At 44.7% G+C, this 24,165-nt stretch overlaps 1 protein-coding gene across 1 annotated transcript in view; it reads right to left on the bottom strand.

Moving 5' to 3' along the window:
• The window catches only part of MARCO (macrophage receptor with collagenous structure), a 35,352-nt gene extending 22,508 nt beyond the window's left edge, over window positions 1-12,844 (bottom strand). Inside the window, exons 1-3 of the mRNA XM_036320594.1 lie at window positions 12,657-12,844; window positions 1,602-1,703; window positions 415-633 (exon numbers count right to left, since the gene is read on the bottom strand). Coding sequence (XP_036176487.1) covers window positions 415-633; window positions 1,602-1,703; window positions 12,657-12,747 — 412 coding nt within the window. The 5' untranslated portion in view covers window positions 12,748-12,844. The remainder of the gene's footprint in view (window positions 1-414; window positions 634-1,601; window positions 1,704-12,656) is intronic.
• Window positions 12,845-24,165: the final 11,321 nt, after the last annotated feature.

Raw genomic sequence — 24,165 nt, 5'->3', positions numbered from 1 at the left:
TATGTATGGATGGGGTCCCAGGAGGTACCCAAGCTTCTGTGTCTTACCCGACCTCATAAATGTTCTGGATCAGGCTGACGGCTTTGTCACTCAGACTTGGCCTGTGGCTGGTTGCTCCAGGCGCTGGCTCCTGAGGTCACACTCTGCTTGGGCAGGTTTGTGGCTCCTATGCTCCTGGCCCCACTCCCCCACCACCCTGCCTGCAGCCCATGGGACCTGTGCTTCACGTCCCTCTCATATGGCTCTCACCCATGTCTCAAACCCCAGGGTTCCATACCAGGCCAGGGTTTGGGAAGACCCCTTGCCAGGGAAGGAAATTCAGGCCCAAAGACCCTCTTGGGAAAAGCCCATGAACTAGCAGCTCCTACTCTCGTCCTCCTCTGAGGAGTCCCAATCCGGAGGGGAGGGGCAAACCTGGGCTCCGAGTGAAGTTGTCCACCTGCTGCAACAGGTGCTCCTGCTGGGCGCGGACCTGGCTGAGCTGGGCCTGCAGCACCTGCAGCCTCAGAGCCCCTGCAGGTGGCGAACGGCTATGCGACCAGAGTGAGGTGAAGGATGGGCTGTCCTCAGCGGCCAGCGTTTCGTTGTCAAAGGGAATATCCAGGGCCCTGAGCTGCTCCTGTAGATTCAGAACTAGACACCCACCCGCCCCACGGCATTCTTTTATGACCTCATTAGAGCCCGAGGCATTTAGGCATTTGATCCCACTCCTGACAGCTCTTGTTGCAGGTGCATAACTCCTGTGGGCCCTTGTGTCATGTGTATTGCTTGCAGGCTCAATCCCCAGTGTGGGGGGTGCAGGAGGCAGCTGATCAGTGATTCTCTCTCATCGTTGATGTTTCTATCTCTCTCCCTTTCCCTTCCTGTCTGAAATCAATAAAAACAATATAAAAACATTCTTAATATAATTAAACAATATAGAGAGCATTACAAGAGTTAATGATTTTCTCTCAATACACATGCAGGTGCATACTCCTGTGAAGACAAACACCTGTCCTATGCTGTGGGGACCGTGTGGGCATAGAGCTTTAGCTATACCTTACACATGTGTGCTCGCTCCACTCAGGCATGACATTACATGTTCACACTCACATACCCACAGTGTCACGTGCCTGCTCTGGGCGTGAATGCATGACAACTACTGTGCTGGTCTGACTTATTCATGCGTGACCTGAATGTGCATGTGACATGTGTTCATGACATCTGGGCACATGCTGTTCCTGCGTGACTTCAGTGTCTGCTGGTGGAGTTGCTTCATGAACTTCACATTGGGACTGGAACACTTTGAAAGTCAAGTCTCATTGAAACGCGCACTGATCAGCAAAGCCCCTTCCCACTCAGAGGCTGCTAGATGCAAGGTGCTCACGGCACACCGTGTGAGAGCATTGCACCTTTCACTGCTTTGGACACACACAGGCTCCCGTGTGCGTTCTCTCTCTCTCTCACACACGCACACCCACACACACATGTGCAACACAACACACACTTCCCCCTTCCACTTCCAGGAGGGGCAGCAGCGGCCCCAGGGCTCTGTACTCAGCTGCAGCTCTGTGGGTCAGGGCCATGTTCAGTCATTCCCAGAGGGACCAAGCCTGCTTTACCTTTCATCACCAGCAGCCCGGTGCCCGCGGAGAGCAAAATCAGGCAGGTGACGACCGCGACCATGAAGCACTTCACCCCATTTCTCTTGTTGGGCTTTGGATCTGAAATAACCCATGGGGAAGGTGGCTACTGTCAAGGGTGGGGAGCAGGGGCCCCACTGCGGCTGGAATCCCCTCTGTGTGAGCGAGCAGAGGGCTCCCGGTAAAGTTGAGTGGAGAGGACACCAAAGGCTTACTACCCTCAAACCCTCCCTCTTGCCCCAGCACAGGAAGCGCCATTGTGGCTCATTCATTTCTATGGCCAAGTGAACAACCCCCCGTGCCACGTCTCATAGCTGGAAGAGGATGGTCCTTAAACTGGTGGCACAGCGCCTGGCCACACGGGGCTCTTGGAAGATGTTTATCAGATGAATTAGTACATCCATGTGTTTGTTTAAAACCCAGAGAGGAGGAGCATTGTTCCCACTTTATAAACAAGGAGAAAGGTTTGGAGAAGTTGAAAAATCTATTAGGTTTTAAGATGCAGACCTGGAATTCATGTCCAGGCCATTGTTTCCTTTGTCTTCAGCTTTTGATATTATAACAGTAAAAAATTCTTAATATGCCCAGCTGGAGTGGCTCAGTGGTTGAGCATTGACCTATGAACTGGGAGGTCACGACTCAATTCCTGGTCAGGGCATATGCCTGGGTTACAGGCTCAATCCCCAGTGTGGGGCATGCAGGAGGCAGCTGATCAGTGATTCTCTCTCATCATTGATGTTTCTATCTCTCTTTCCCTTTCCCTTCCTGTCTGAAATCAATAAAAAAAAATAAAAACATTCCTAATATAATTAAACAATATAGAGAGCATTACAAGAGTTAATGATTTTCTCTCAACCCCCTGAACGCCTAACTGAGGAGGTGGACTTGGTTAGCATTCCCGGGTGTGTCCTTCCTCCCATTCCCCTTGCTCTCAGAAACTTAATACCCATATATTCCTAAGTCCAGTTGTTTTTCTTTTAATTTTACATAAATGATAACATATTACATATAATATAGCACCTTGCTTTCTGCAAAGAATGATTTTCCACGGACATTCCTCAATTTTGTAATACACATGACACAAAAAAGATCAATAAACTAAATAATAAAATAATTAAAATTGTCCAATCTGAAAAACAGACAATCCTCTCTCATACACAAACCCAACCTTAGAGATCTGTGAATCAATAACAAAACACATAATATTGACACCATTTAAGTCCCAGAAAGAGTGTGAGGTTGAAAAAATATTCAAAGAAATAATGCTAGCTGAAAAATTCTCAAATTTAGTGAAAGACATAAACCTACAAATTCAAGGAATTAAGGAAACCTAATCATGATAGATGCAAAAAAATCAATACTAAGATACATCACAAGCAAAATTCAAACAAACAAACAAAAAACCAACAACAAACAGTCTAGATAAAAAGAAAATTAAAAATCTAAAGAAAAAGGAAAACTCTTAAAAGCAGCCAGGAGAAAAATGGCACATTGCCTTTAACGGCATACCAACTTGAATAATAGCAGATTTCTCATCTGAAACCATGGAGATCAAATGGAAGTGACATTTTTTTTTCCCTGTGCTGGAAAGAAAAAAAAAAATTATCAACCATGAATTTTATATCCAATGAAAATACCTTTTAAGAATGAATAGGAAATAAAAAGATTCTCAGATGAACAAAAACTAAGAGAAGTTATAGCTAGTAGAAATTGGCAAAATGGTTTAAAAAGCATGATCCAACCATATACTAGTACTATTTACAAGAAACCAAAAAAAAAAAAAAAGAACTTCCATTCACATGAGGTAAAAATAGATATAAGTGAAAGGAGAAATAGATAAAACCACAATTATAATTGGGGATTTTAACAAGTCACTCTCAGCAGTTGGTGGAAAAAATCAGCACGAGCGTAGAAGAACTGAACACCACAAGGCAACAGGATCTAATCAACACTGATAGACTACCCCCCACACAGCAGCAGTATACACATTCTTCCCATGCACCAAGACACTCCATATCCTGGGTCATAAACCAAAACCCAACAAGATGCACAATAAACAAAGTCATATAGAGTATGTTCTCTGCCAGTGGAATGAAAATAGAAACCAATAACATACCATACAGACAATAGGAAAATCCCCAAAACACTTGAAAAATTAAAAAAAAACTTTCGTTTATTTTATTTTACTTTTCTTATGGAATTTATTAGGGTGATATTGGTTAATAAAATTATATAGGTTTCAGGTATATGATTCTATAATACATCATCTGTATATTGTATTGTGTGTTCACCATCCCAAGTCAAGTCTCTTTGCATCACCATGTATCTCCTCCCCGCCCCTCTCTTCTACCTCGCCCCCCCTCTTTCCCTCTGGTAATCACCATACTCTTGTTTGTATCTATGAGTTGGTGTTTTTTTAACCTAACCCCTTCTCCTTTTTCACCCAATCCCCCTCCCCTCTGAGAGCTGCCAGTCTGTTCTCTATCTATGAGTCTGTTTCTATTTTGTTTTAGTTAAAAAAACAAACAAAACACATTTAAATATAGAAAGGTCATAGAGAAAGTCTCAAAGAAAATTAGACAAACAAAAAAACACAAAAAAAACTGAATGAAAATGAGAAAACAACATATCAAACTATAGGATATAGCTAAAGCAGCACCAAGAGGAAATTTATAGGACTAAATGCTTACGTTACAAATGAGAAAAGATCTCAAATCAATAAACTAAATTCCAACCTCAAGACACTAGAAAAGAAGAGCAAAGTAAACCCCAAGCAACCAGGAACAAGGAAACAATAGCTCTGGCTGGTGGCTCAGTGGTTGGAGTATCAGCCCATACACCAAAGGCTGAGGGTTTGATTCCTGGTCAGGGCACAAACCGAGGTTATGGGTTCTGAAGTATAGGCACTCCATCTTGTCCCCTTAACTCTATGCTGGGAAAAACTGCTGTTTGAAATTTTCCTAAACATAGATGGTCCTTTGGTCTGTGAATTAACTGCTATTCTTGGCTTCTGTAAACACACTTGCTCGAATATTAGGGAAAATAAGCTCAATTATCTAGCCTTGCAAGCTGCTCTGCTGCTGTCCCTGATTGCTCCTAGCCAGGTGTCTTTTAGTTATCTGAATTATGTTGTACTCAAGGTTACTGAATTGTGCTATGTTAAAGGCTACAAGCTTCCTGCAAAATATCTCCCAATGCAAAGGGCTCTTTGTAAAGCCTGCAAAGGGTCTGGAAACCCCATATTTGGGGGACAAAGAACCTGGGAAAGTATAAAGGGAAAGCTGTCTCCAAATTGCTTTGCTCAGACTTTGAGAGACAACTCCTCTGAGACCACTAGCGTAATAAAGACTCCAAAATTTGGCTTACTGATTGATTGATTAAGGTGTCCTCTGTTTAGCTCGCTGATTTACAATATAATAGTTCCATCTTCAATCAGGGCACATACAGGAGACAGCCAACCGAAAGATGTTTCTCTTTCTCTCTCTCTCTCTCTCTCTCTCTCTCTCTCTCTCTCTCTCTCTCTCTCTCTCATCAATAAACGTATCATTGGTCAAGGATTAAAAAAAAAAAGATCAAAGCAGCAATCAATTAGATTTAAAATAGAAATACAAAAAATAAAGTAACAAAACAAAATGCTGGTTCTTTGAATAAAATCAATAACATTGATAAAGCTCTGGCAAGACTGACAAAGATTTTATTAAAAAGGTATAAATCATAATATCAGGGATAAAACAGAGGATATTACCACAGATCCTGCAGCCATTAAAAAGAAAATAAGAAAATTACTAACTCTATATTTACAACTTAGAAGAAATAGGGTCAATTGCTCAAAAACATAAGCTATCAAAACTCAGTCATATGAAATAGATAATATGAATACCTATAATTATTAAATAAATTTAATTTTAATTTAAAAATTCTGAAAAAGAAATAACCAGGCCCCGATGATTTTATTGGAGTATCTTGACAAACCTTTAATAAAGAATAAGCATCAATTTTACACAATCTCCTATAGATAATAGAAGAGTAAAGAGTACTTCCTAACTCTTCTTTTTTTTTTTTTAGGTCAGGAATTCTCTGACATGAAAACGAGACAAAGGCAGTACAAGAAAAGAAAAAAAAAATCAATGTCTCTTATGAAATTTGACACAAAAAATTCTCAATAAAATAAACCATGTCAAGCAATGTATAAAAAGAATTTATATATTAAGGCTAAATAGGATTTCCAGATATGCAAGCCTGGTTCAATATACAAAAATCAATCAATATGATTCACCAAATCAACAGACTAAAGCAGAAAAATTACATAACCATCTAATTGATCCAGAAAAAGCAGTTGACAAAATACAATTATAATAAAGCTCTCATAATTATAATTCATAACTCAACTCTCATAATAATAAATTCATAATAAAACCTCTCAGAAAACTAGAAATAGAGAACTTCCTCAACTTTAAAAAAAAAAGGAGCATTTACAAAATATCTAAATGTAAGGATTAGGAAGTCTTTTCTATCAAAAGTTATAGTTTAGATATTAGCTACATTTCCCTTTTATAACCTCCCCTCCGTTTTGTACTCAAATCAATCCGGCCTCCCCTCCTGGAAGACAAAGGCATAGTGCTCCCCGTTTCCTGGCAGCAGTTAAAGCCTAACAGGGCATTAATCCCGCAAACATTCCTGTGGGAGACAAAGACATAGTTTTGCACCACTTCCCTGCAGGCATTTGAAACAGCCCCCATCCCTGCTGCACCATCCTCCTCAGGTGAGACCAGGGGCTCCCAACCTGGGGCACATGCCCCACAGGGGGGCAGTTTGATTTTTAAGGGGGGAAATTTGAGAATGAGTTATTAACAGAGAATTTTTTGCATTTCTTATGGTTCTAGGGGCCTCATATATAGTATATAAATATATATTGTGACATATTTATGCATTTCAGTTCTCTATTATATGTTTTGAAACTTTATTTGTTACTTTTTCATATCACTTCATATTATTATTTTTAAACAATTTCTGAGTGATTTCTTCCTCAGTACTTCAACTGTCCTTTTGTTCTTTTATTTTTCTCTTTCAGGGATGCCATGTTCTTTGGAAGCTTGTTTAGACCAAGTTAATGGCCTTTTAGGCTTCCTCCACATGAATAGTTCACTTTTTGAATAATAAGAATTATATGTCACGGGGGGGGGGGGGGCGCGGGGAGGAAGATCAGGATTTTAGAGATGCTTATGTGGGCGTGGCCAAGAAAAGGCTGGGGACCACTGGGTTAGACATTCAACCAGATTGTGAAACTAAGCCCTTAAGTCAATCCAGGTTCGGTGCAGTAACCATCACGGATAAAAGGGAAGCGGACTTTCTTGCTTTGTGCTGCCCATTTTTGTTGCTGGTTGCAGCATCCTTCTGCAGAAGTAAAGTGCCTTATTGATGCATTTTTGAGTGACTGTTTTATTCCCACAACATCAATTAAGAGCTTTTTCTAACATAAAGCTAATATGATAAATAATGGTGAGACAGACACTTTCCTCCTAAGATTGGGAACAAGATGAGGATGTCCTCACTCTCTTACTCTATCACATATCTACAAACTACTAGAAAACATGTGGAAATCAAAATTAAAACACGATGGCATTTACAATCACTCCAAAGAAAACAGAATATCTGTCTATAATAACAAAAGTTTAATATGCTAATTAGACAGGCAGAGTGGCTGGGGTGATCAGGCAGGCAGGCGAGTGGTTAGGGGTGATCAGGCAGGCAGGCGAATGGTTAGGGGTGATTAAGCAGGCAGGCAGAGGTGGTTAGAGGCAATCAGGCAGGCAGGTGAGCAGTTAGGGGCATCAGGGAGGCAGGCAGAGGCAATTGGGGGTGATCAGGCAAGCAGGCAAGCAGTTTGGGGCAATCAGGCAGGCAGGCAAGTGGTTAGGAGCCAGCCATCCCAGATTGCAAGAGGGTGCAGGCCAGGATGAGGAACACCAGGCCTCTAGTCTATATATATATATATATATATATATATATATATATATATATATATATATATATATATATATATATATATATATATATATATATAAAGCTAGCAACTGGAACACCATAACAACCAGAAGGATCGGTTGCTATGATGCCCACTGTGGCCTGATGGGTGTGGGGCTGGTGGCCAACCTCTCACGGCTCCTCCCTCCAGTCGGCCCCACCCCTAATCTCCACCCCCACCCCAATAGGGAGTGGGACTGGCAGACCAACCTCCTGAAGCCCCTCCCCACTGCCGGCCCTGCCCCCAATGGGCCCCCACCACCCCAATTGGCCCGCAGCCCCTCCCTCCAGTCAGCTCTGTCCCTGATTGGCCACTCCACTCTGATCAGGGGAAGGCCTGGCCAGCCAACCACCCATGGCCCCTCCCCTAGAACACTGGCCCCCAATGGCCCCCCCAACCCTATTTTGTGGTGGGGCCAGCCGTCCCACTGCCCACAGCCCCTCCCCATGGCTGGCCCCACCCCTGATCAGCCCCCACCACTCCAATTGGTCCACGGCCCCTCCCCTCAGCCAACTCCACCCCCAATCAGCCCCCCCACACCAATCAGGGGTGGGGCTGGCCAGCCAACCTCCCATGGCCGCTCCCCCAGCTGCTGACTCCTGATCAGCCCCCCCACCCCATTTGGAGATGGGGCTGGCTGGCCCACTGCCAACAGCCTTTCCCCACAGCCAGCCCCACCCCCAATCACCCCCCACCCCAATTGGGGGTGAGACTTACCAGCCAATTGCCCACAGCTCCTCCCCACAGCTGGCCCAGCCCTGATAGGACCCCAAGTGGGGTGAGCTGGCTGGCCAACCTCCCGCTGTCTCCTCCTCCTGACAGGCCTGGCCCCGATCTGCCCTGATTGAGGCCGGGCCGGCTGGGCCCCACCCATGCACAAATTCATGCACTGGGCCTCTAGTATATATATATATATAATCTTAATATGCAAATAGACCAAACAGTGGAACAACCAAACAACTGATCACTATGATGTGCACTGACCACCAGGGGGCGCATGTGGAACATGGTGGGCATCGGCTGTGGAGGGATGGTGGAGCAGGTGAGCAGGGGTGCCAGAAGAAGGCGGGGTGCCGGTCACTGTCATCAGGGTGAGCCTCTGGTGGTTACAGAAAATTCTTTGCTCCCCTGCACTGTGGTCCCTCCCACCACTTGCACCCACTGCTGGCGCTAGCCCAAATCACTCCATGCTGTCAGCATATGGGAGTGGCAGCAACGGGAGTGGGGCTGCCAGCAGACAGGCGACTGGGGTCCACGGCAGGAGGGGCCAGGTGGAGGTGTGGAGGATGGGCTGAGACCTGCCTCTATGCCCACCACAGCCTCGAGGCTCACAGTTCCTTTCAAGGTGCATGAATTCATGCACTGGGCCCCTAGTTTAGATATAATTTAACAAAGTGTGTAGAGTATATGCTGAAAATTGAAAAATTGACAAATTGGACCTCAATAGAATGAAATAAGTTTGCTTTCAAAATACTCTTTAAGAGAACGAAAAGAAAAATTACATACTGAGAGAGAATATTTGAATACCACATATCCAGCAAAGGACTTGTAAACAACAAAAAACCCAAATCTAATTAAAACATTGGCAAAAACAGGAAGAGACGTGTCACCAAAGAGAGTGCATAAATGGTTAATAAACACACAAAAAGATATTCAACATCATGAGCCACTAGGAAAAGGCAAATTAAAATTACCATGAGTATCACTATCATACATCTATCAGAGTGGCTCAGGTAAAAATAGTAATAATACCAATTGCTGGCAAGGATGCAAAGAAATGGGATCAGCTGCACATTGCTGGTGAGAACGTAAAATGTTACATCCACACTGGAAAAATAAATCAGCTGCTTGTTGCAAACCAAACATACACTTAGAATCCAGCAATTGCACTTTTGGGCATTTATCCCACAGAAATAAAAACTCATGCTCACACAAGAACGTTTACTAAATAGTTATGGCAGCTTTCTCTGTCATAGCCCAAACTAGACACAACCCAAGTGTCTAGTTCAATGGGTGAACTGTTCAACTGTGGTACATTCACATCAAGGAATGATCATTAATGACAAGAACCAACTATTGATATACACATCACCTTGGATGAATCTTAAGGGATTATGCTATGTGGGAAAAAGCCAATCCTAAAACAGTTACAAACTGTGCACTTCCATTTATAGAACAGTCTTTAAATAACAACATTATAGGATCGGAACTCTGAGTAGTGGCTGTGGGAGATGATTGCTGGTGGGGGGGTCAGGAGTATGTGTGGCTACGAAGGAGGAGGAGAGATTTTGGTGGTGATTGAACTCACACTCTGTACCTTTGGGTGGCAGTGACACAGATAAGCACATGTGATTAAAGTGGAAATAACTAAATTCTCACACAGAAATGAGTGCATGTAAAGCTAATGAACTCTAAATAAGCTCTGAGGGTTGCACAATACCAATTTCCAGGCTGTGATATTGTGCCATAGCGATCCAAGATGTCATTACAGGAGCAAACATGGGGTGGTCACAGAGACTTCCCTGTACATTTTTGTGCAACATTCCATGAATCTATAATTATTTCTAAATAAAGTTAAAAAAATTCTGGAGTAAAGCCAGATGTTTAAAAGATGTTGAGAAATAGTGACACGACAAAGAAAAAGTCAGAACAATGAACAAATAGTAGTCACATCAGCAGGGCTGACCCTGAATGGACTCCGGAGTTAAGGTGTTGGGAAATTTTTTAAATGATCTGTAGAGCAAGGCCCATGGCTGGGAGCCAAGGCCTAATGTTAATTGAATACCAGCCCTGCCAGGTGGCTCAGTTGGTTAGAGCGTCATCCCATACACTGAAAGTTACAGGTTCAATTCCATTCAGGGCACATACCTAGGTTGTGGGTTCAATCCCCAGTCAGAGCCCATATGAGAGACAGCCAATCAATGTTTCTCTCTTACATTGATGTTTCTTTCTCTCCCTTCCTCTCTCTCTAAAACAATCAATAAAATAATATAATCAGGTGAAGATTTAAAGAAAAAAAAATTATAACTTTCCTACCTATATTTTTTTGGGTTTTCTCTGTCAAGAAGAATGTTCTTCAAAGATGAGGAAAAGATAGATGCAGATAAATATAAATTACCAAGGACTGAAGTGGAGGGACTGGAAGACATGGTGCATACTTGCAACAAGTAGATAAGTAGGTCCTGGAGACCAATAAACAGAACAGTGATTATAGACAACAGAACTCCATTATAAAGATCAAACTTGCTGAGAGAGTAGGTCTTAACTGCTTTCAACAATAGAAGAACTGATAATCATGTGATGTGACAGACATGAAGGGTCACTATGTTACAGAGCCCCATAGAGATTACTGTCCATCATGGCACTCATCTAGAAAGTTCCATTTGTTCTAGAATCTCTGTACAAGAAGACAGGCAGTCACAAATGCACTTAGGAAACTAGTCCTTCCATCCAAACTGGAGTGCTTTTGTTTCTTGGTTAGCTGTGTAGTAAGTGGCATCCACAACCCAAGTCAGTAATCTGGGATTGCATCTCCCTCACTTGCCGGTCCTGTCATTACAGTCCCTCTGATTCGACTTCTAATATTTCCCAGACCACTCTCCCTTTCCTTCTTCACAACTGCCTCATCTGTCGCTGCCACGCGCCTCTGTCCTCAGCATTACTCTTACCAGCTTGTCTGTCTATGATGGTGAGTAATCTGAAATGTACACCAATACCTCTCAGCCCAGCTTCAACCCTTTCAAATTGGCCCTAGTCTCAATCCCCACTGAGCTTTCCCCACCCAATTTTGGTCCAACAACATTGAGCTGTCTGTATGTTTCTGAATACTCCTTGCGAATATATCTTGCACATATGGTTTCCTCCCCACCCCAGCCACCACACCATTTCCTAACTAATCCCCTTTGTCCATTAATCTCAGCTCTGACCTCCAGGGCCCACACCAGGCTCCTCTGCAATGTCCTGTACAATATCCGTTCTAGCTGGGGGTGAACTGTATAGAAGTCATTAGACTCGCCCTGCCAGTCTCCTGCCACCACCGACAGGACTGTGGGCTCCCTAAGGCCAGACGCTGCATTTATTGGTGTCTCTTTCCTCCATGCTGGGTGCAATGCCCAGCAGGTAGCAGGTGCTGAATATGTTTGACCGGCTGACTTTGTTTGAACACTTCAGTATCTTAGAGGTCATATAGCCAGAATGCTGCATTCCCCAAAGTTCTGAACAGCTGGCAGTTAAGAAAGGCATTCAGAAGCACGGTTCCTGCACTGCCGCACCCCAGACCCGTCATCTTTGTCCCCCGAAAATCCACCCACAGAGCTGCAGTCATTCCAGAGAAGACTGGGAGTGGGAAAGCTGACCGACTTGGAAGATGATTTGCAGAGGATGCTCTAGAATGGCAGACCAGAGCTCCCCTGTAGGGAGCACTCACCTGTGACTTTAAATGCTACAAATTCTAGAAGATTTAAACGATGCAACACCCACGTAACACCGAGAAATATAAATAAATAAAGACAACAGAGTTGACTGAATTTTTAAAATCTGAGTTTAACCTAAACAAACTAAATATGAAGCTAGAGAAAGCGCTCCCCAGTCAACACAACAGCTAGAACAGCAGTCACCTTAAAGCGTTTCAAAGGAATGCATGAAATAAATATGAGGCACTTGGCTCCTATTCTGTGGAAGCTTCTCATTCCTCTTGCATTGCCATTTCATCACACAACCTGTGTGTCTGACTAAGACACTAATAAAAAGAAGGGGTGCATAATGAGCATTAGCATTAATCTTATAGAAGTGCAATTGACAGAAATTGTGAAGCTTGAAAAACCCTACTATATGCTAAAAATACAGCATCCTTCATTAGCGTGACACAAATTCTCTATTGAAGCATTCCGGAAATGTATTAGTGGGAGTCTGTGATGCTACCCCAGACTTTCTATGGCATCTCCAGTCTTCATCACCAACAGAAAGCCTACCTCGCCAGGCAAGGTCGTCACTGGGGATTGGTACTTTACCATTGATTTCGAAGGACTCCATCGTAGAGAACATGGTGTGGTCCAGAGCAGCTGGGCACTCTTCCTCCTTGAGAATTTCCTTTTGTTCCATCGCTAAGCTTTATAGGCGGTCAAAGTCCTGAAGCCAGCAGAAACGCGTCCCTCCTGGGGAACCACTCGGGGAAGATTGTTCCCATTTGCCTGGTTGTAGATCACACAGCACTTCCCTTTGGCTCTGACTTTTGAATTTGCAAAATGTTTCCTGCCGTGATCAGGACCGGGCATTTCCCAGAAACAGGCCATTCACGTGTGCAGCTCCTGCTTCGTGCAGCTGCTTGTCAAGGGGAGATTGGGGGCGGGGGGGGGGGGGGGGGGCGGGGAGGATAGGCAGCTTTCGGCACAAGTCCTTGCTCCCAGGCTCCTGAGAGCAGATCGCTGATGACCCTGGAAGGCTGTTCTCTACCTCCCCTTTCCTACCTGAGCCCAGACCCAGCCCACACTGAACTCTCCCTCCCCTGTCTCCTGCTACTCTTGGAGTTCATCCTTGCTACTCAGAGTGTGGGCCACAGACTGGCAGCAATGGCTGCGCCTGGAAACTTGTTAGAAATGAAGTCTCAGGCCCGATGTAGACGTGCTCTTTAACAGATCCCCGGCTGATGATGTCCACATTAGCATTGCAGAGCACTGCTCTATGCCACACCATTTAGCATGCAGCTCCATTTCCCTTTACAGTGTTCTCATGTCCCATGTGTGCACACATGTGCTTGCTCTGGCCCCAGTAAGAGCTGAGATGCTTGCGGGGAGGTTGTGTGGGGCAGTGATTAAGGCACAGACCCTAAGAGCTGAAACGCCTGGGTTCAAATTTCACCTCCTCCACATAGCAGCCATGTGACTGTGGGCAAGCCGCTTTAGCTTTAGGTGCCTTACTTTCCTCATTTGTAAAATAGGAAAGATTGCAATAATTATTATGCACGTTAAATGAATGAAATCAGGCCTGGTGGCTAAGAGGTGCCTGGTAGGCAATGAGCATTGAGGTGCTGCTGCTCGTTAGCGCCGGAGACACTGACCGTGCAGGGTGCCAGGGAGATGAAGGAAACAGCCTCTGCCCTAAGGTGCACTCTAGGCTGCAGGATGGAGGTGGGTACAACTGAATTCCAGAAGATTTCTGCTAAGTGTGGTGGGAATGGAAGCGCTGGAGAGGACGGACGTGGCCCAGGGGGGAGGCAGGGGTGGGAATACCATGATGAGCTTCCAATCAGATCTGGGTTTAGGGGGATGACCACAGGTTTACCTGGAGAGCAAGGTAAGACAGGGCCCCCCCGGCAGGAGGAATGGCAAGACCGCCTCACATAGACGGGAACCCTGGCCATGGAAGGTGAGGAGGAGAGGTAGTGGGAGATGAGCCTGGCCAGCTAACTCACTTTCTTTGCCCTGAGGCATGGCAGAAAGGGAAAGGGGAAAATGTCCCACCAGGCAGAGGTCCCAGTGGTGCCCACAGTTGCAACATTCAGGAAGTCTCTGGTCTGGGCTGAGGGCTAGGAACGGAAGCCAGAACAGAAATGTTAAAAGGAGATTCCAGTAAGTGAAGCCGGGAAGGCAGCTGGTAGCTCAGGCAGAAGTTTGGGGTGAACCGCACAAGCTAATAGAGAGGCTCAGGGGGCTCCCCCTGCGGGAGGGAAATCCCCCAGCTAAGGAGCCCCTCGCTTAGGCTGCAGCGCCTCCTCTCTCTGCCTGGCCAGCTCAGCTCCGGCCGAGGGCGTCCTCCTGGGTGGCGGCGTGGAACGGGCTCATTGGAAAACTCTGGGGGCCCATTACTGGGTTCCACCAGCCTTGGAAGGAACATTTAGTGGGTGTCAAGTATAGATGTTTTGGCTCTGGCTACGGGGCCAGACAGACCTGGGATCCAAATCCAAGTCTTTCTTTAACTTGCTGTGTGACCTCACTGACTTACTTAACTTCTCTGAACCTCAGCACTCAGTAACGGCTGCCCAGGATTTATCAGGTGCCAGGCACTGTGCTGGACTTTACCCACATTACTCAACACTCACAACTTGGGGCTTGCCTCAGGTCTTGTGGCTACAATGTGTCGACACCAGAATTCAAACCCAGAAGCCCAGTTTGATCCAGGAGCTGGAAGCCAGAGGTTTGCCCAGAGGAGCTTTTTGAAAACACCCATGCCGGTCCCCACGCCCAGCCGGGGGCTCTGGCTTTAACAGCCCCCGGTGGGTTCTAGGCGCCGCCAAGCTGAGAGCCCTGCATGAAACAATGAAGTGCTCACAGGCAGCACGCAGACCCGAGTGCGCCCTCACGACTCCACCCTGGGAGGATCCATAAGGTTGAGCCATACGAAATTACTGCTATCCATCCCTCTTGACATGTGATAAATGCCACTTCATAGGGTTTAGGCTGATACATCCAGCCTGCAGGGCCAAGACTAGAGTGAGGCAACCGAGGCACTCGCCTGGGGTGCAAAAGATTCAGTAATCAAGGTAAATAATATTTGAACACAATATTTTAAGAGTGAAAGTTAATGGAAAAAGCCCATCATGAACAAAACATGGTTGTTGTGGGGTTTTTTAAAAATATATTTTATTGATCTTAGAGAGGAAGGGGGAGGGAGAGAGAGATAGAAACATTAATGAGGAGAGAGAATCATTGGTCAGCTGTCTCCTGCACGCCCCCTGCTGGGGATCGAGCCCACAGCCCAGGCATGTGCCCTTGGCTAGAATCGAACCTGGGACCCTTCAGTCTGCAGGCCAACACTCTGTCCATTGATCCAAACCATCTAGGGCAAAACATGGTTGTTTTAAGTAAAGACAGGGTCCCATGCTGCACTTGCAGTGATAGGTCTCTCGCTCTCCCTGGTCCAGCCCCACGCACTACTCTGCACGCCAACATCCCCACTTGCAAAGCAGGGACCAGTAGTCGCCCTGTCTGCCCAGAGCATGGGTGTGAGGATGAAACTAGATAGAAATGTAAGCACATTTGTGAATGAAAGGCTCTCAGAACAGCATCTACTATCAAGACTCACGTCCTAATGTGAAACTCCTGCGTTGTCCAGGTTACCCTTAACCGTACCCTAGATCTTCCATAAAGTACAAAGCACACAATCTGGGGAAAGTGTGCAGTCAGACACATCTATCTTCGAGAGCACGGATCTGGCTGCTACTTCCCTACTAACCCCAGCACCAGATGAAGTGGTTGACTTGCATTTAGGGACCATGTTATTCAAGAAATACAGGGCTGGCTTTATTTTTCTAGCAGAGTGCCTATGACTGGATTAGAGAACCTACATGTGTGTTTAGAGCGGCTCTGCTGTAGTTATATCAGGTTCTGCTGTTCTCCAAAGTGACCGCCTTGTGATTCAAGTGCTTTAGGAGAAAAGGGAGTGGGATTGGAATCCCAGGCAAAGGCAGCCCACTCCTGGTGGCTTCTACAGACTGGACACTCCATGAACTAGTGGGTCCTAAACTAGCCTAGTTGGTGGGTCACCTGGAAGATCACCTAAAACTCCTGAGAACCCCATTCCAGCTTGAAATTGGGGCCACCAGGTTACCGCACGATATAAAAACCGCTAATGTTCAAAATGACACGACCCCACAGCAAGCAGGCCAGCCAAGTATCCACCCCACCCTGAGTTCCCTCATACCTCACTAGCTGTCTGGCCACTTTCCCTGCCGCTGCCTGAGCCTGGCATCTGCCGGAGCCTGCCACCTGCCCCAGCTCGCCAGCAGAGCCCAGGGAAGAGGAACCTGCACTAAAGAAAAAGCCGAGGAGACAAATGTTAACAATTTTGCCCATTGACTTCACTGTTCCTGATACTGGAGCTGACAGTGGTAGTCAGTGTTCCCAGCCTCCGTCACTGCCTGGTACTAAGTGAAGCTTAACTGCTGATCCATTTGAAAAATTTAAAGACCCAACAACACAATGGCCATCAACAGGTGAGTAGACAGAGACTGATAAATTGTGGTACATCTATTCATCAGGACACTAATCAGCATAGAAAGAAATAAGCAACAACATGAATGAATCTCAAAAGCCATTGTGTTTAATAAAAGAAGCTGGACACCAAAGAGGACAGATTGCATGGTTCCATTTATGTAAGGTTCCAGAACAATCAACTCTCATCTATAGTGTCAGAAAATAGAGCCATGGTTTCTTGCAGTGGTGGTGGGGGAGAATTGACTGCAGGCGAGTTCAGGGAGACTTCTGGGGTGATAGCAACATTCTAGGTCTTGATTAGAGTGTTAACTTGAAATGTGCATGTAGTGTATATAGTTTGCACATTACATTTAAATAAAGATAATTGAACACAGTGTATAAGTTATACTTCAACAAAATTAAATAAAACAGAAATGAAAAAGAATACAGAATCATTATCACTGGATCTTGCCCTAACTCACGGAGTTAACTGTTTGAGAGCCACTGGGGTGGGTGGGGGTGGTGGTTTCAGCCTCCCCACAACAGGTGTAAACGGGGGCTGTCTTCCCAGGTGCCCCACCTGGGAGGCCCCCTCACACCCTTTCTTCCTGTCTTGGCATCCTTCCTCACATTATGGGATTAATGTGTCAGGACTAAAGGCTGTGCCCTCAGAACAGTGGAATGAAAAGGGAAGCAAACGGGTCTATGGGAAGACTTTCCCACAGATGCAGGGCCCACCCAGGGCAGAGGCTGACGAGGCAGCTGTGCTTCTCTGGTCTGATTTCAGGATGCGGTTCTCCTGACCCCAGACTATGCTTTGCCCCCCTGTGACCTGTAATATTTCCATAGGAGCCAAACCTTTAATTCCCTCAGTTAAAATGTATGCTTTCCTAGGAGAGACTCCGTGGCTTATTCACTCTGCAGTAAAAATGAGCAATGTTATTCCTGTCCCAGAGCAGGTTTGTGGTTTGGAGGAAACGATGGAGCAGGAGACAGTGAGACCAACCAGGACCTGGAAGACTCTGCACAAGAAGTTGTTAAATACTCACTGAAAACACACCATGGACTATTACTCGGCCAGAGAAAAGAATGAAATCTTACCATTTGTGACAGCTTGGACGGACCTAGAGGGTATTATGCTAACTAATGTAAGTCAGACAGAGAAATACCAATACCATGTAATTTCATTTATATGTGGAACCTAAAAACAAAGTAAATGAACAAACAAAATAGAAACAGACCCATAGATACAGAAAACAGACTGATGGTTGTCAGATGGGAGTGAGGTTGGGGGACTGGGTGAAAAGGGGAAAGGGATTAAAAAGCACAAATTTGTAGTTACAAAATAGTCACAGGATGTGAAGTACAGCATAGGGAATATATTGTAATAACATTGTAATAACTATGTATGGGACAGGTGGGTACTGGGCTTCTCAGAGGAATCACTTCCCAAGTTATATAAATGTCTAACCACTATGATGTACACCTGAAACAAATACAATATTGCATGCCAACTGTAATTTAAAAAATAAAGTAATAAAGAAAAGCAAGTGGACGGGAAACTAAGATGGCGGCATAGATAAACACCGGGAAATTGCTGCCTCCCACAACAACTTCAAAAAAAACAACATAAAGACAAAACGGACATCATCCAGAACTACAGGAAAGCTGGCTGAGTGGAAATTCTACAACTAGAAGGAAAGAAAAGCACACTGAGAGCCAGAGGAGCTGCGGAAGTAAAGTGGAGAGGTACGGAGGCTCACGCGCACAGAAAGGGGCTGGCACCTGAGGACGAGGCTGTCTTTTTGAATCCGGAGGGAGTCACAAGCTCCCGACTGCTCTGAACTCCGGTTCCGGGAAGTCTCTGGGGACCCAGGACTCATACGGGGAGAAACTGGACTGTCTGGCAGCGGGCAGAACTCGGAACTTGAGGTTGGCTTTCCCTCAGAGGTGCTTGCAGCAAGCACCGGGACACTGAGACACGGGGCCCCTTAGGGCAGGGCTGAGAATCTGCCATAGCTGCTTGCTCCGCCCTTTGATTCCTGGAGACCCTGCCCCACCCAGGCTGCGGCAGAGGCTTTTGCATATGAATGCCCCGACCCTTTGCAACCTGAAAATTACCTAACTGCAGCTGGGCCAGACAGACCCAGAACTTCCAAGAGAAGGCCCAAGGCCCCACAGCAGCTTGCATTGCTTCACAGCTGGGCCTCATCAGGGTACCTCCAAACTCCAAAAAAGGAAGGGGAATCTTCAGTTCTCTTCATAGCTCCTGCTGTGTAACCTCAGGCAGAGGCTAAATTAGCACCTCCTTAGATCCAAGAGCCAGTGTACCCAGTGGTCAGAGGGGGACCATCCAGATTACAACTCCTCAGATCTGTAAGGGACACACTCAGCGTGCAGACTCAGTGAGCACCAAAACCCCACTGAAGCAAGTCTTGCCCCAGAAGGGTGTCTTCAGCACAGAAGTTCTCCCACTGCAGACACAGCCAATTCTCACTGCTAATTGGCCTGGAGGTCAATTCCTCCCAGTGATCCTACAACAATCAAGGCATAACTACAATAAGACTGTGCACAAAGCCCACAAGGGGGTACACCAAGAGTGTCCACCTCAGGTAACTGGAGAGGCTGAGCCACTGGGCTCTACAGGGCACCTAGCACACAAAACCACTCTACCAACACAGGGAAGCATAAAAAATGCGGAGACAAAGAAACAGGTCACAAATGACAGAAATGGAGGAAAGCAAACGACTGGATATAGAGTTCAAGGCCACGTTTATAAGGTTTTTCAAGAATTTTATGGAAACCGCCGATAAATTTAGTGAGACCCTTGATAAATCTAGTGAGACTCTCGAGGATATGAAAAAGGACCAACTAGAAATTAAGCATACACTGACTGAAATAAAGAATAATATACAGAGATCCAACAGCAGACAAGAGGATCCCAAGAATCAAGTCAAAGATTTGAAATACGAAGAAACAAAAAAGACTCAACCGAAAAAGAAAAAAGATTCCAAAAATATGAAGATAGTGTAAGGAGCCTCTGGGACAACTTCAAGCGTACCAACATCAGAATTATAGGGATACCAGAAGAAGAGAGAGGGCAAGATATTGAAAACCTATTTGAAGAAATAATGACAGAAAACTTCCCCTACCTGGTCCAAGAAATAGACTTACAAGTCCAGGAAGCGCAGAGAACCCCAAACAAAAGGAATCCAAAGAGGACCACACCAAGACACATCATAATTAAAATGCCAAGAGCAAAAGACAAAGAGAGAATCTTAAAAGCAGCAAGAGAAAGACAGTCAGTTACCTACAAGGGAGTACCCATACGACTGTCAGCTGATTTCTCAACAGAAACCATGCAAGCCAGAAGAGAGTGGCAAGAAATATTCAAAGTGATGAATGCCAAGAACCTACAACCAAGATTACTTTATCCAGCAAAGCTATCATTCAGAATAGAAGGTCAGATAAAGAGCTTCACAGATAAGAAAACACTAAAGGAGTTCATCACCACCAAACCAGCATTATATGAAATGCTGAAAGGTATTCTTTAAGAAGAGGAAGAAGAAAAAGGAACTCTTACCATTTGTCACAGCATGGATGGAACTGGAGAGCGGATAAATACCACATGATCTCACTCATTTGTGGAATATAATGAACAACATAAACTGATGAACAAGGACTTATCCAGAGACGGAGAGGCATTGATTGGACTGTCGGGCCTTGGAGGGAAGGTAGGGGAGGGTGGGGGTAAGGGGGAAAGATCAACCAAAGGACTTATATGCAAGTATATAGGCCTAACCAATGGACACCGACAATGGGGGGGGGGGGGAGGGTGAGGGCATGAGCGGGGGGGGGGAGAGGGTAACGTGGGGATAAGGACACATATGTAATATCTTAATCAATAAAAAATATATTAAAAAAAAAAGAAAAGCAAGCGCCACTATTAGGAATTTTGCAGGTTGCGCAGTGGTGCCAATGGTCACCCATGCTAATTCCCGTTGATCTCAAACAGTTTTGCCTGAGCAATCCTGGGCTAAGAGCAAATGGGATGGCACAGGGAAGATAGAAACTTAATCAAAATTGCCATCAAGGTAGTTGTCAGTCATCCCATTCATTCAACAGATGCTCATTGAGTGCTTACTGTGTCCCAAGCTCTGTGCTGGTAAGAAAAGGAAACAAATCAAAATGACAATGAGGTACCACCTCACACGTGTCAGAATGGCTACCATCAACAAATCAACAAACAGCAAGTGCTGGCGAGCATGTGGATAAAAAGGAACCCTCATGCACTGCTGGTGCAGCAACTGTGGAGAACAGTATGGAGTTTCCTCAAAAAATTAAAAATGGAACTCCCATTTGACCCAGTGACCCCACTTCTGGGAATATATCCCAAGAAATCAGAAACACCAATCAGAAAGGATATATGCACCCCTATGTCCATAGCAGCACAATTTACAATAGCTAAGATTAAGAAACAGCCTAAGTGCCCATCAGCAGATGAGTGATTAGAAAACAGTGGTACATCTATACAATGGAATACTATGCTGCTGTAAAAAAGAAAGAACTCTTACCATTTGCAACAGCATGGATAGAACTGGAGAGCATGATGCTAAGCAAAATAAGCCAGTGGGAGAAAGATAACTATCACATGATCTCACTCATTTGTGGAATATAATGAACAACATAAACTGATGAACAAAAATAGATCCAAAGACATAGAAGCATTGATCAGACTGTCAAACCTCAGAGGGAAGGCAGTGGAGGGGGGGTAAGAAATCAACCAAAGGACTTATATGCATGCATATAAGCATAACCCATGGACACAGACAGTAGGGGCCTGAGGGCATGTGCTGTGGGATGGGAGCAGCTGAGGAGAAGTCAATGGGGGAAAAAGGAAACATATGTAATACTTTAAACAATAAAGAATTTAAATTAAAAAAAGAAATCTAATGTTGTTCAAATTGTTTTTATCCTGTTGATAATGTGTCAGTTCTCCTGAAGTGCTTTTAAGCTTTATAATCACCTTTAGTTTTCATAAATTTGACTATATAGGGATGGGCAAAAGTAAGTTTACAGTTGTAATATAAATAAATAATACAGTAACTCTAGAAAAAGAAAAAGAAAAAAGAAAACAGACCCTTATTTTCTCCAATGAGCTTCTTATTTATCCTCCCCCTTAGTCACATGCCCCCAGGGTCATGCCCTACCTTAGTTTTAGTAATTGTAACTTCTTCATAATCACTCATCTATTTCACTTTCAGGCCACACCTCCTGTCTTTTCATCTCATTCCTTTAGTGCACTGCCTTCATCAAACCTTTGCCTCTAGGACTTCTGATCTATTGTTCCACCACTATTCCACTGTGCATTTCCCATTTCACGTCCTCTCTCTCCCCTACTTAATCAACTCTAATCTAATCACGTCCTTGCACACATCCTCAACTACCTTACCCCTCTTTTGCTTCATTGTACTTGACAAAAACCACAATGCAGGTTAGATCAAACTCTCCATGCAACTGAACGCAACTGAGGGAAGCCAGTTTGGTTGGAAACCAGCCATTCCCCATCTCTCTTCCTCTTCGCAGGCCTCCCTATTCCCTGAGACAATCAGGCCAATTCACGACCTTACAGTGTGACCAGGCTAATGGTCTCATTTTGATCTAATGACATGAACTGCAAATTAACCGTAATCCTGTCTGGCAAGTGTAGTATAGAGTTCTTTGTTCAACTTACCCTCCCAAACAGTTCTTTCACACTTGTCTTCACTCATCATCACTTCATCTCCTGTCTTCACTCTCAGTTGATGACTTTGCTCTCCCCTTCATTAAGAAAAGGAAAGCAATTAGAAGTGAAATTCCTCAGACTCCCACCACCAGCAGCATCTGCACTGAAGAATCGCCTTCCTTCCTGAGATACAGATAGAAATTTTCAAGCCCCTATCAAGAGACAATGCCTTAACCTATGCACTAAATCCCCTCGCCTCTCACCTACTCAAGGGCATTTGGCCAACAGCAGTTCTCTGTCCTCTACCACATCAACTTTACACTCTCTATGGAGTTATTCCCAACTGCTAAACATACATACTATTATTTCTCCCTTCCTAAATCGCTAACCCTTGACCCACTTTCTACAACCAGCTTCCCAATTTTTTGCCCTCCTCTTTAGCAAACTGCTTCAAAATTGTCTCTACCCACTGTCTGCAAGTTCTCCCCTCCCCTGCTCTTTGAAGTCCACTCCAATGGGGCTTTCATCCCCATCTGCAACCAAAACTACACTTGCTACATCTCCGATGGACGCTACATGGTGCCACTCTATAGGCAAGTCTTAGTATCAGAAGCACTTCATAGGGTTGCTCACTCTCTCCTCTGTGAAACAATCTCTTCCGTTTTCTTTTAAGACACAGCACTCTCTTCCTACGTTTCTCACTTCACTGGTCACTCATCTGCTTTGCTGTGTTCTCTTTTTCTTCATCTTTCAATGTTAGAGTGCCCCAGGGTCCTATTTTTTGCTGTCTTTTTCATTTATACTCACTTCCTTGGTGATGCTGTGTAGTCTCCTGATTTTATCTCTCCCTTCCTAAGTCCCCCTATCTGTCATGATTCACAAATTTACATTTCTAGATCAGACTTCTCTTTTGAACTTCAGACTCATATTTCTACAGATATGCCATATAAAGGCGTACCTCATTTTATTTCACTTTGCTTTATTGTGCTTCACAGTTATTGCCCTTTTTCACAAACTGAAGGTTTGTGGCAATCCTGCATTGAGCAAGTCATTTGGCACCACTTTCCCAACAGCATTTGCTCAGTTCATGTTTCAATGTTACATTTTGGTCATTCTCACAATATTTTAAACTTTGTCATTATTATTGTATTTGTTATGGTGATCTGTGATCAGTGGCCTTTGATGTTACTATTGCAATTGTTTTCCATGAACTGTACCCACATAAAATGGCGAACTTAATAAATGTTGTGTGTGTTCTGACTGCTGTTGCCTCATCTTCCTTTTCCTCGGGTCTCCCTATCCCCTGAGATGCAACAGTATTGAAATTAGGTCAATTAATAACCTTACGATGGCCTCAAAGTGTTCAAGTTAAAAAAAAATAGTCACCTGTCTCTAGCTTTAAATCAAAAGCAAGAGATGATTAAGCTCAGTGAGAAAAGCATGTCAAAAGCCAAGAAAGATACATCTCTCACACCAAACAGGCAAGTTGTGGGTGCAAAGGAAAAGTTCTTAAAGGAAATTAAAAGTGCTACTGCAGGAAACACATGAATGATAAATGAACAGCCTTATTGCTGAGACAGAGAAAGTTTCAGTGGGCTGGATGAAAGGTCAAACCAGACACAACATTCCCTTAAGCCAAAACCTAACTCAGAGCAAGGCCCAGACTCTTAAATTCCTTGAAGGCTGAGAGAGCTGAAGAAGCTGCAGAAGTGAAGCTTGAAGCAAGTAGAGATCGGCTCATGAGGTTCACGGAAAGAAGCCGTCTCCATAACAGGAAGTGCAGGTGAAGCAGCAAGTGCTGAGGTGGAAGCTGTTGAGAGCTACACAGAAGATGAATGAAGATAACTAATGACGTGGCTACACCAAGCAACTGATTTTTAATGT

Source organism: Myotis myotis, unplaced genomic scaffold (genome assembly GCF_014108235.1).
Source record: "Myotis myotis isolate mMyoMyo1 unplaced genomic scaffold, mMyoMyo1.p scaffold_m19_p_8, whole genome shotgun sequence".
Lineage (NCBI taxonomy): Eukaryota > Metazoa > Chordata > Mammalia > Chiroptera > Vespertilionidae > Myotis > Myotis myotis.
The sequence above is the reverse complement of the archived record's forward strand: the minus strand, read 5'-3'. Positions and strand labels throughout refer to the sequence as shown.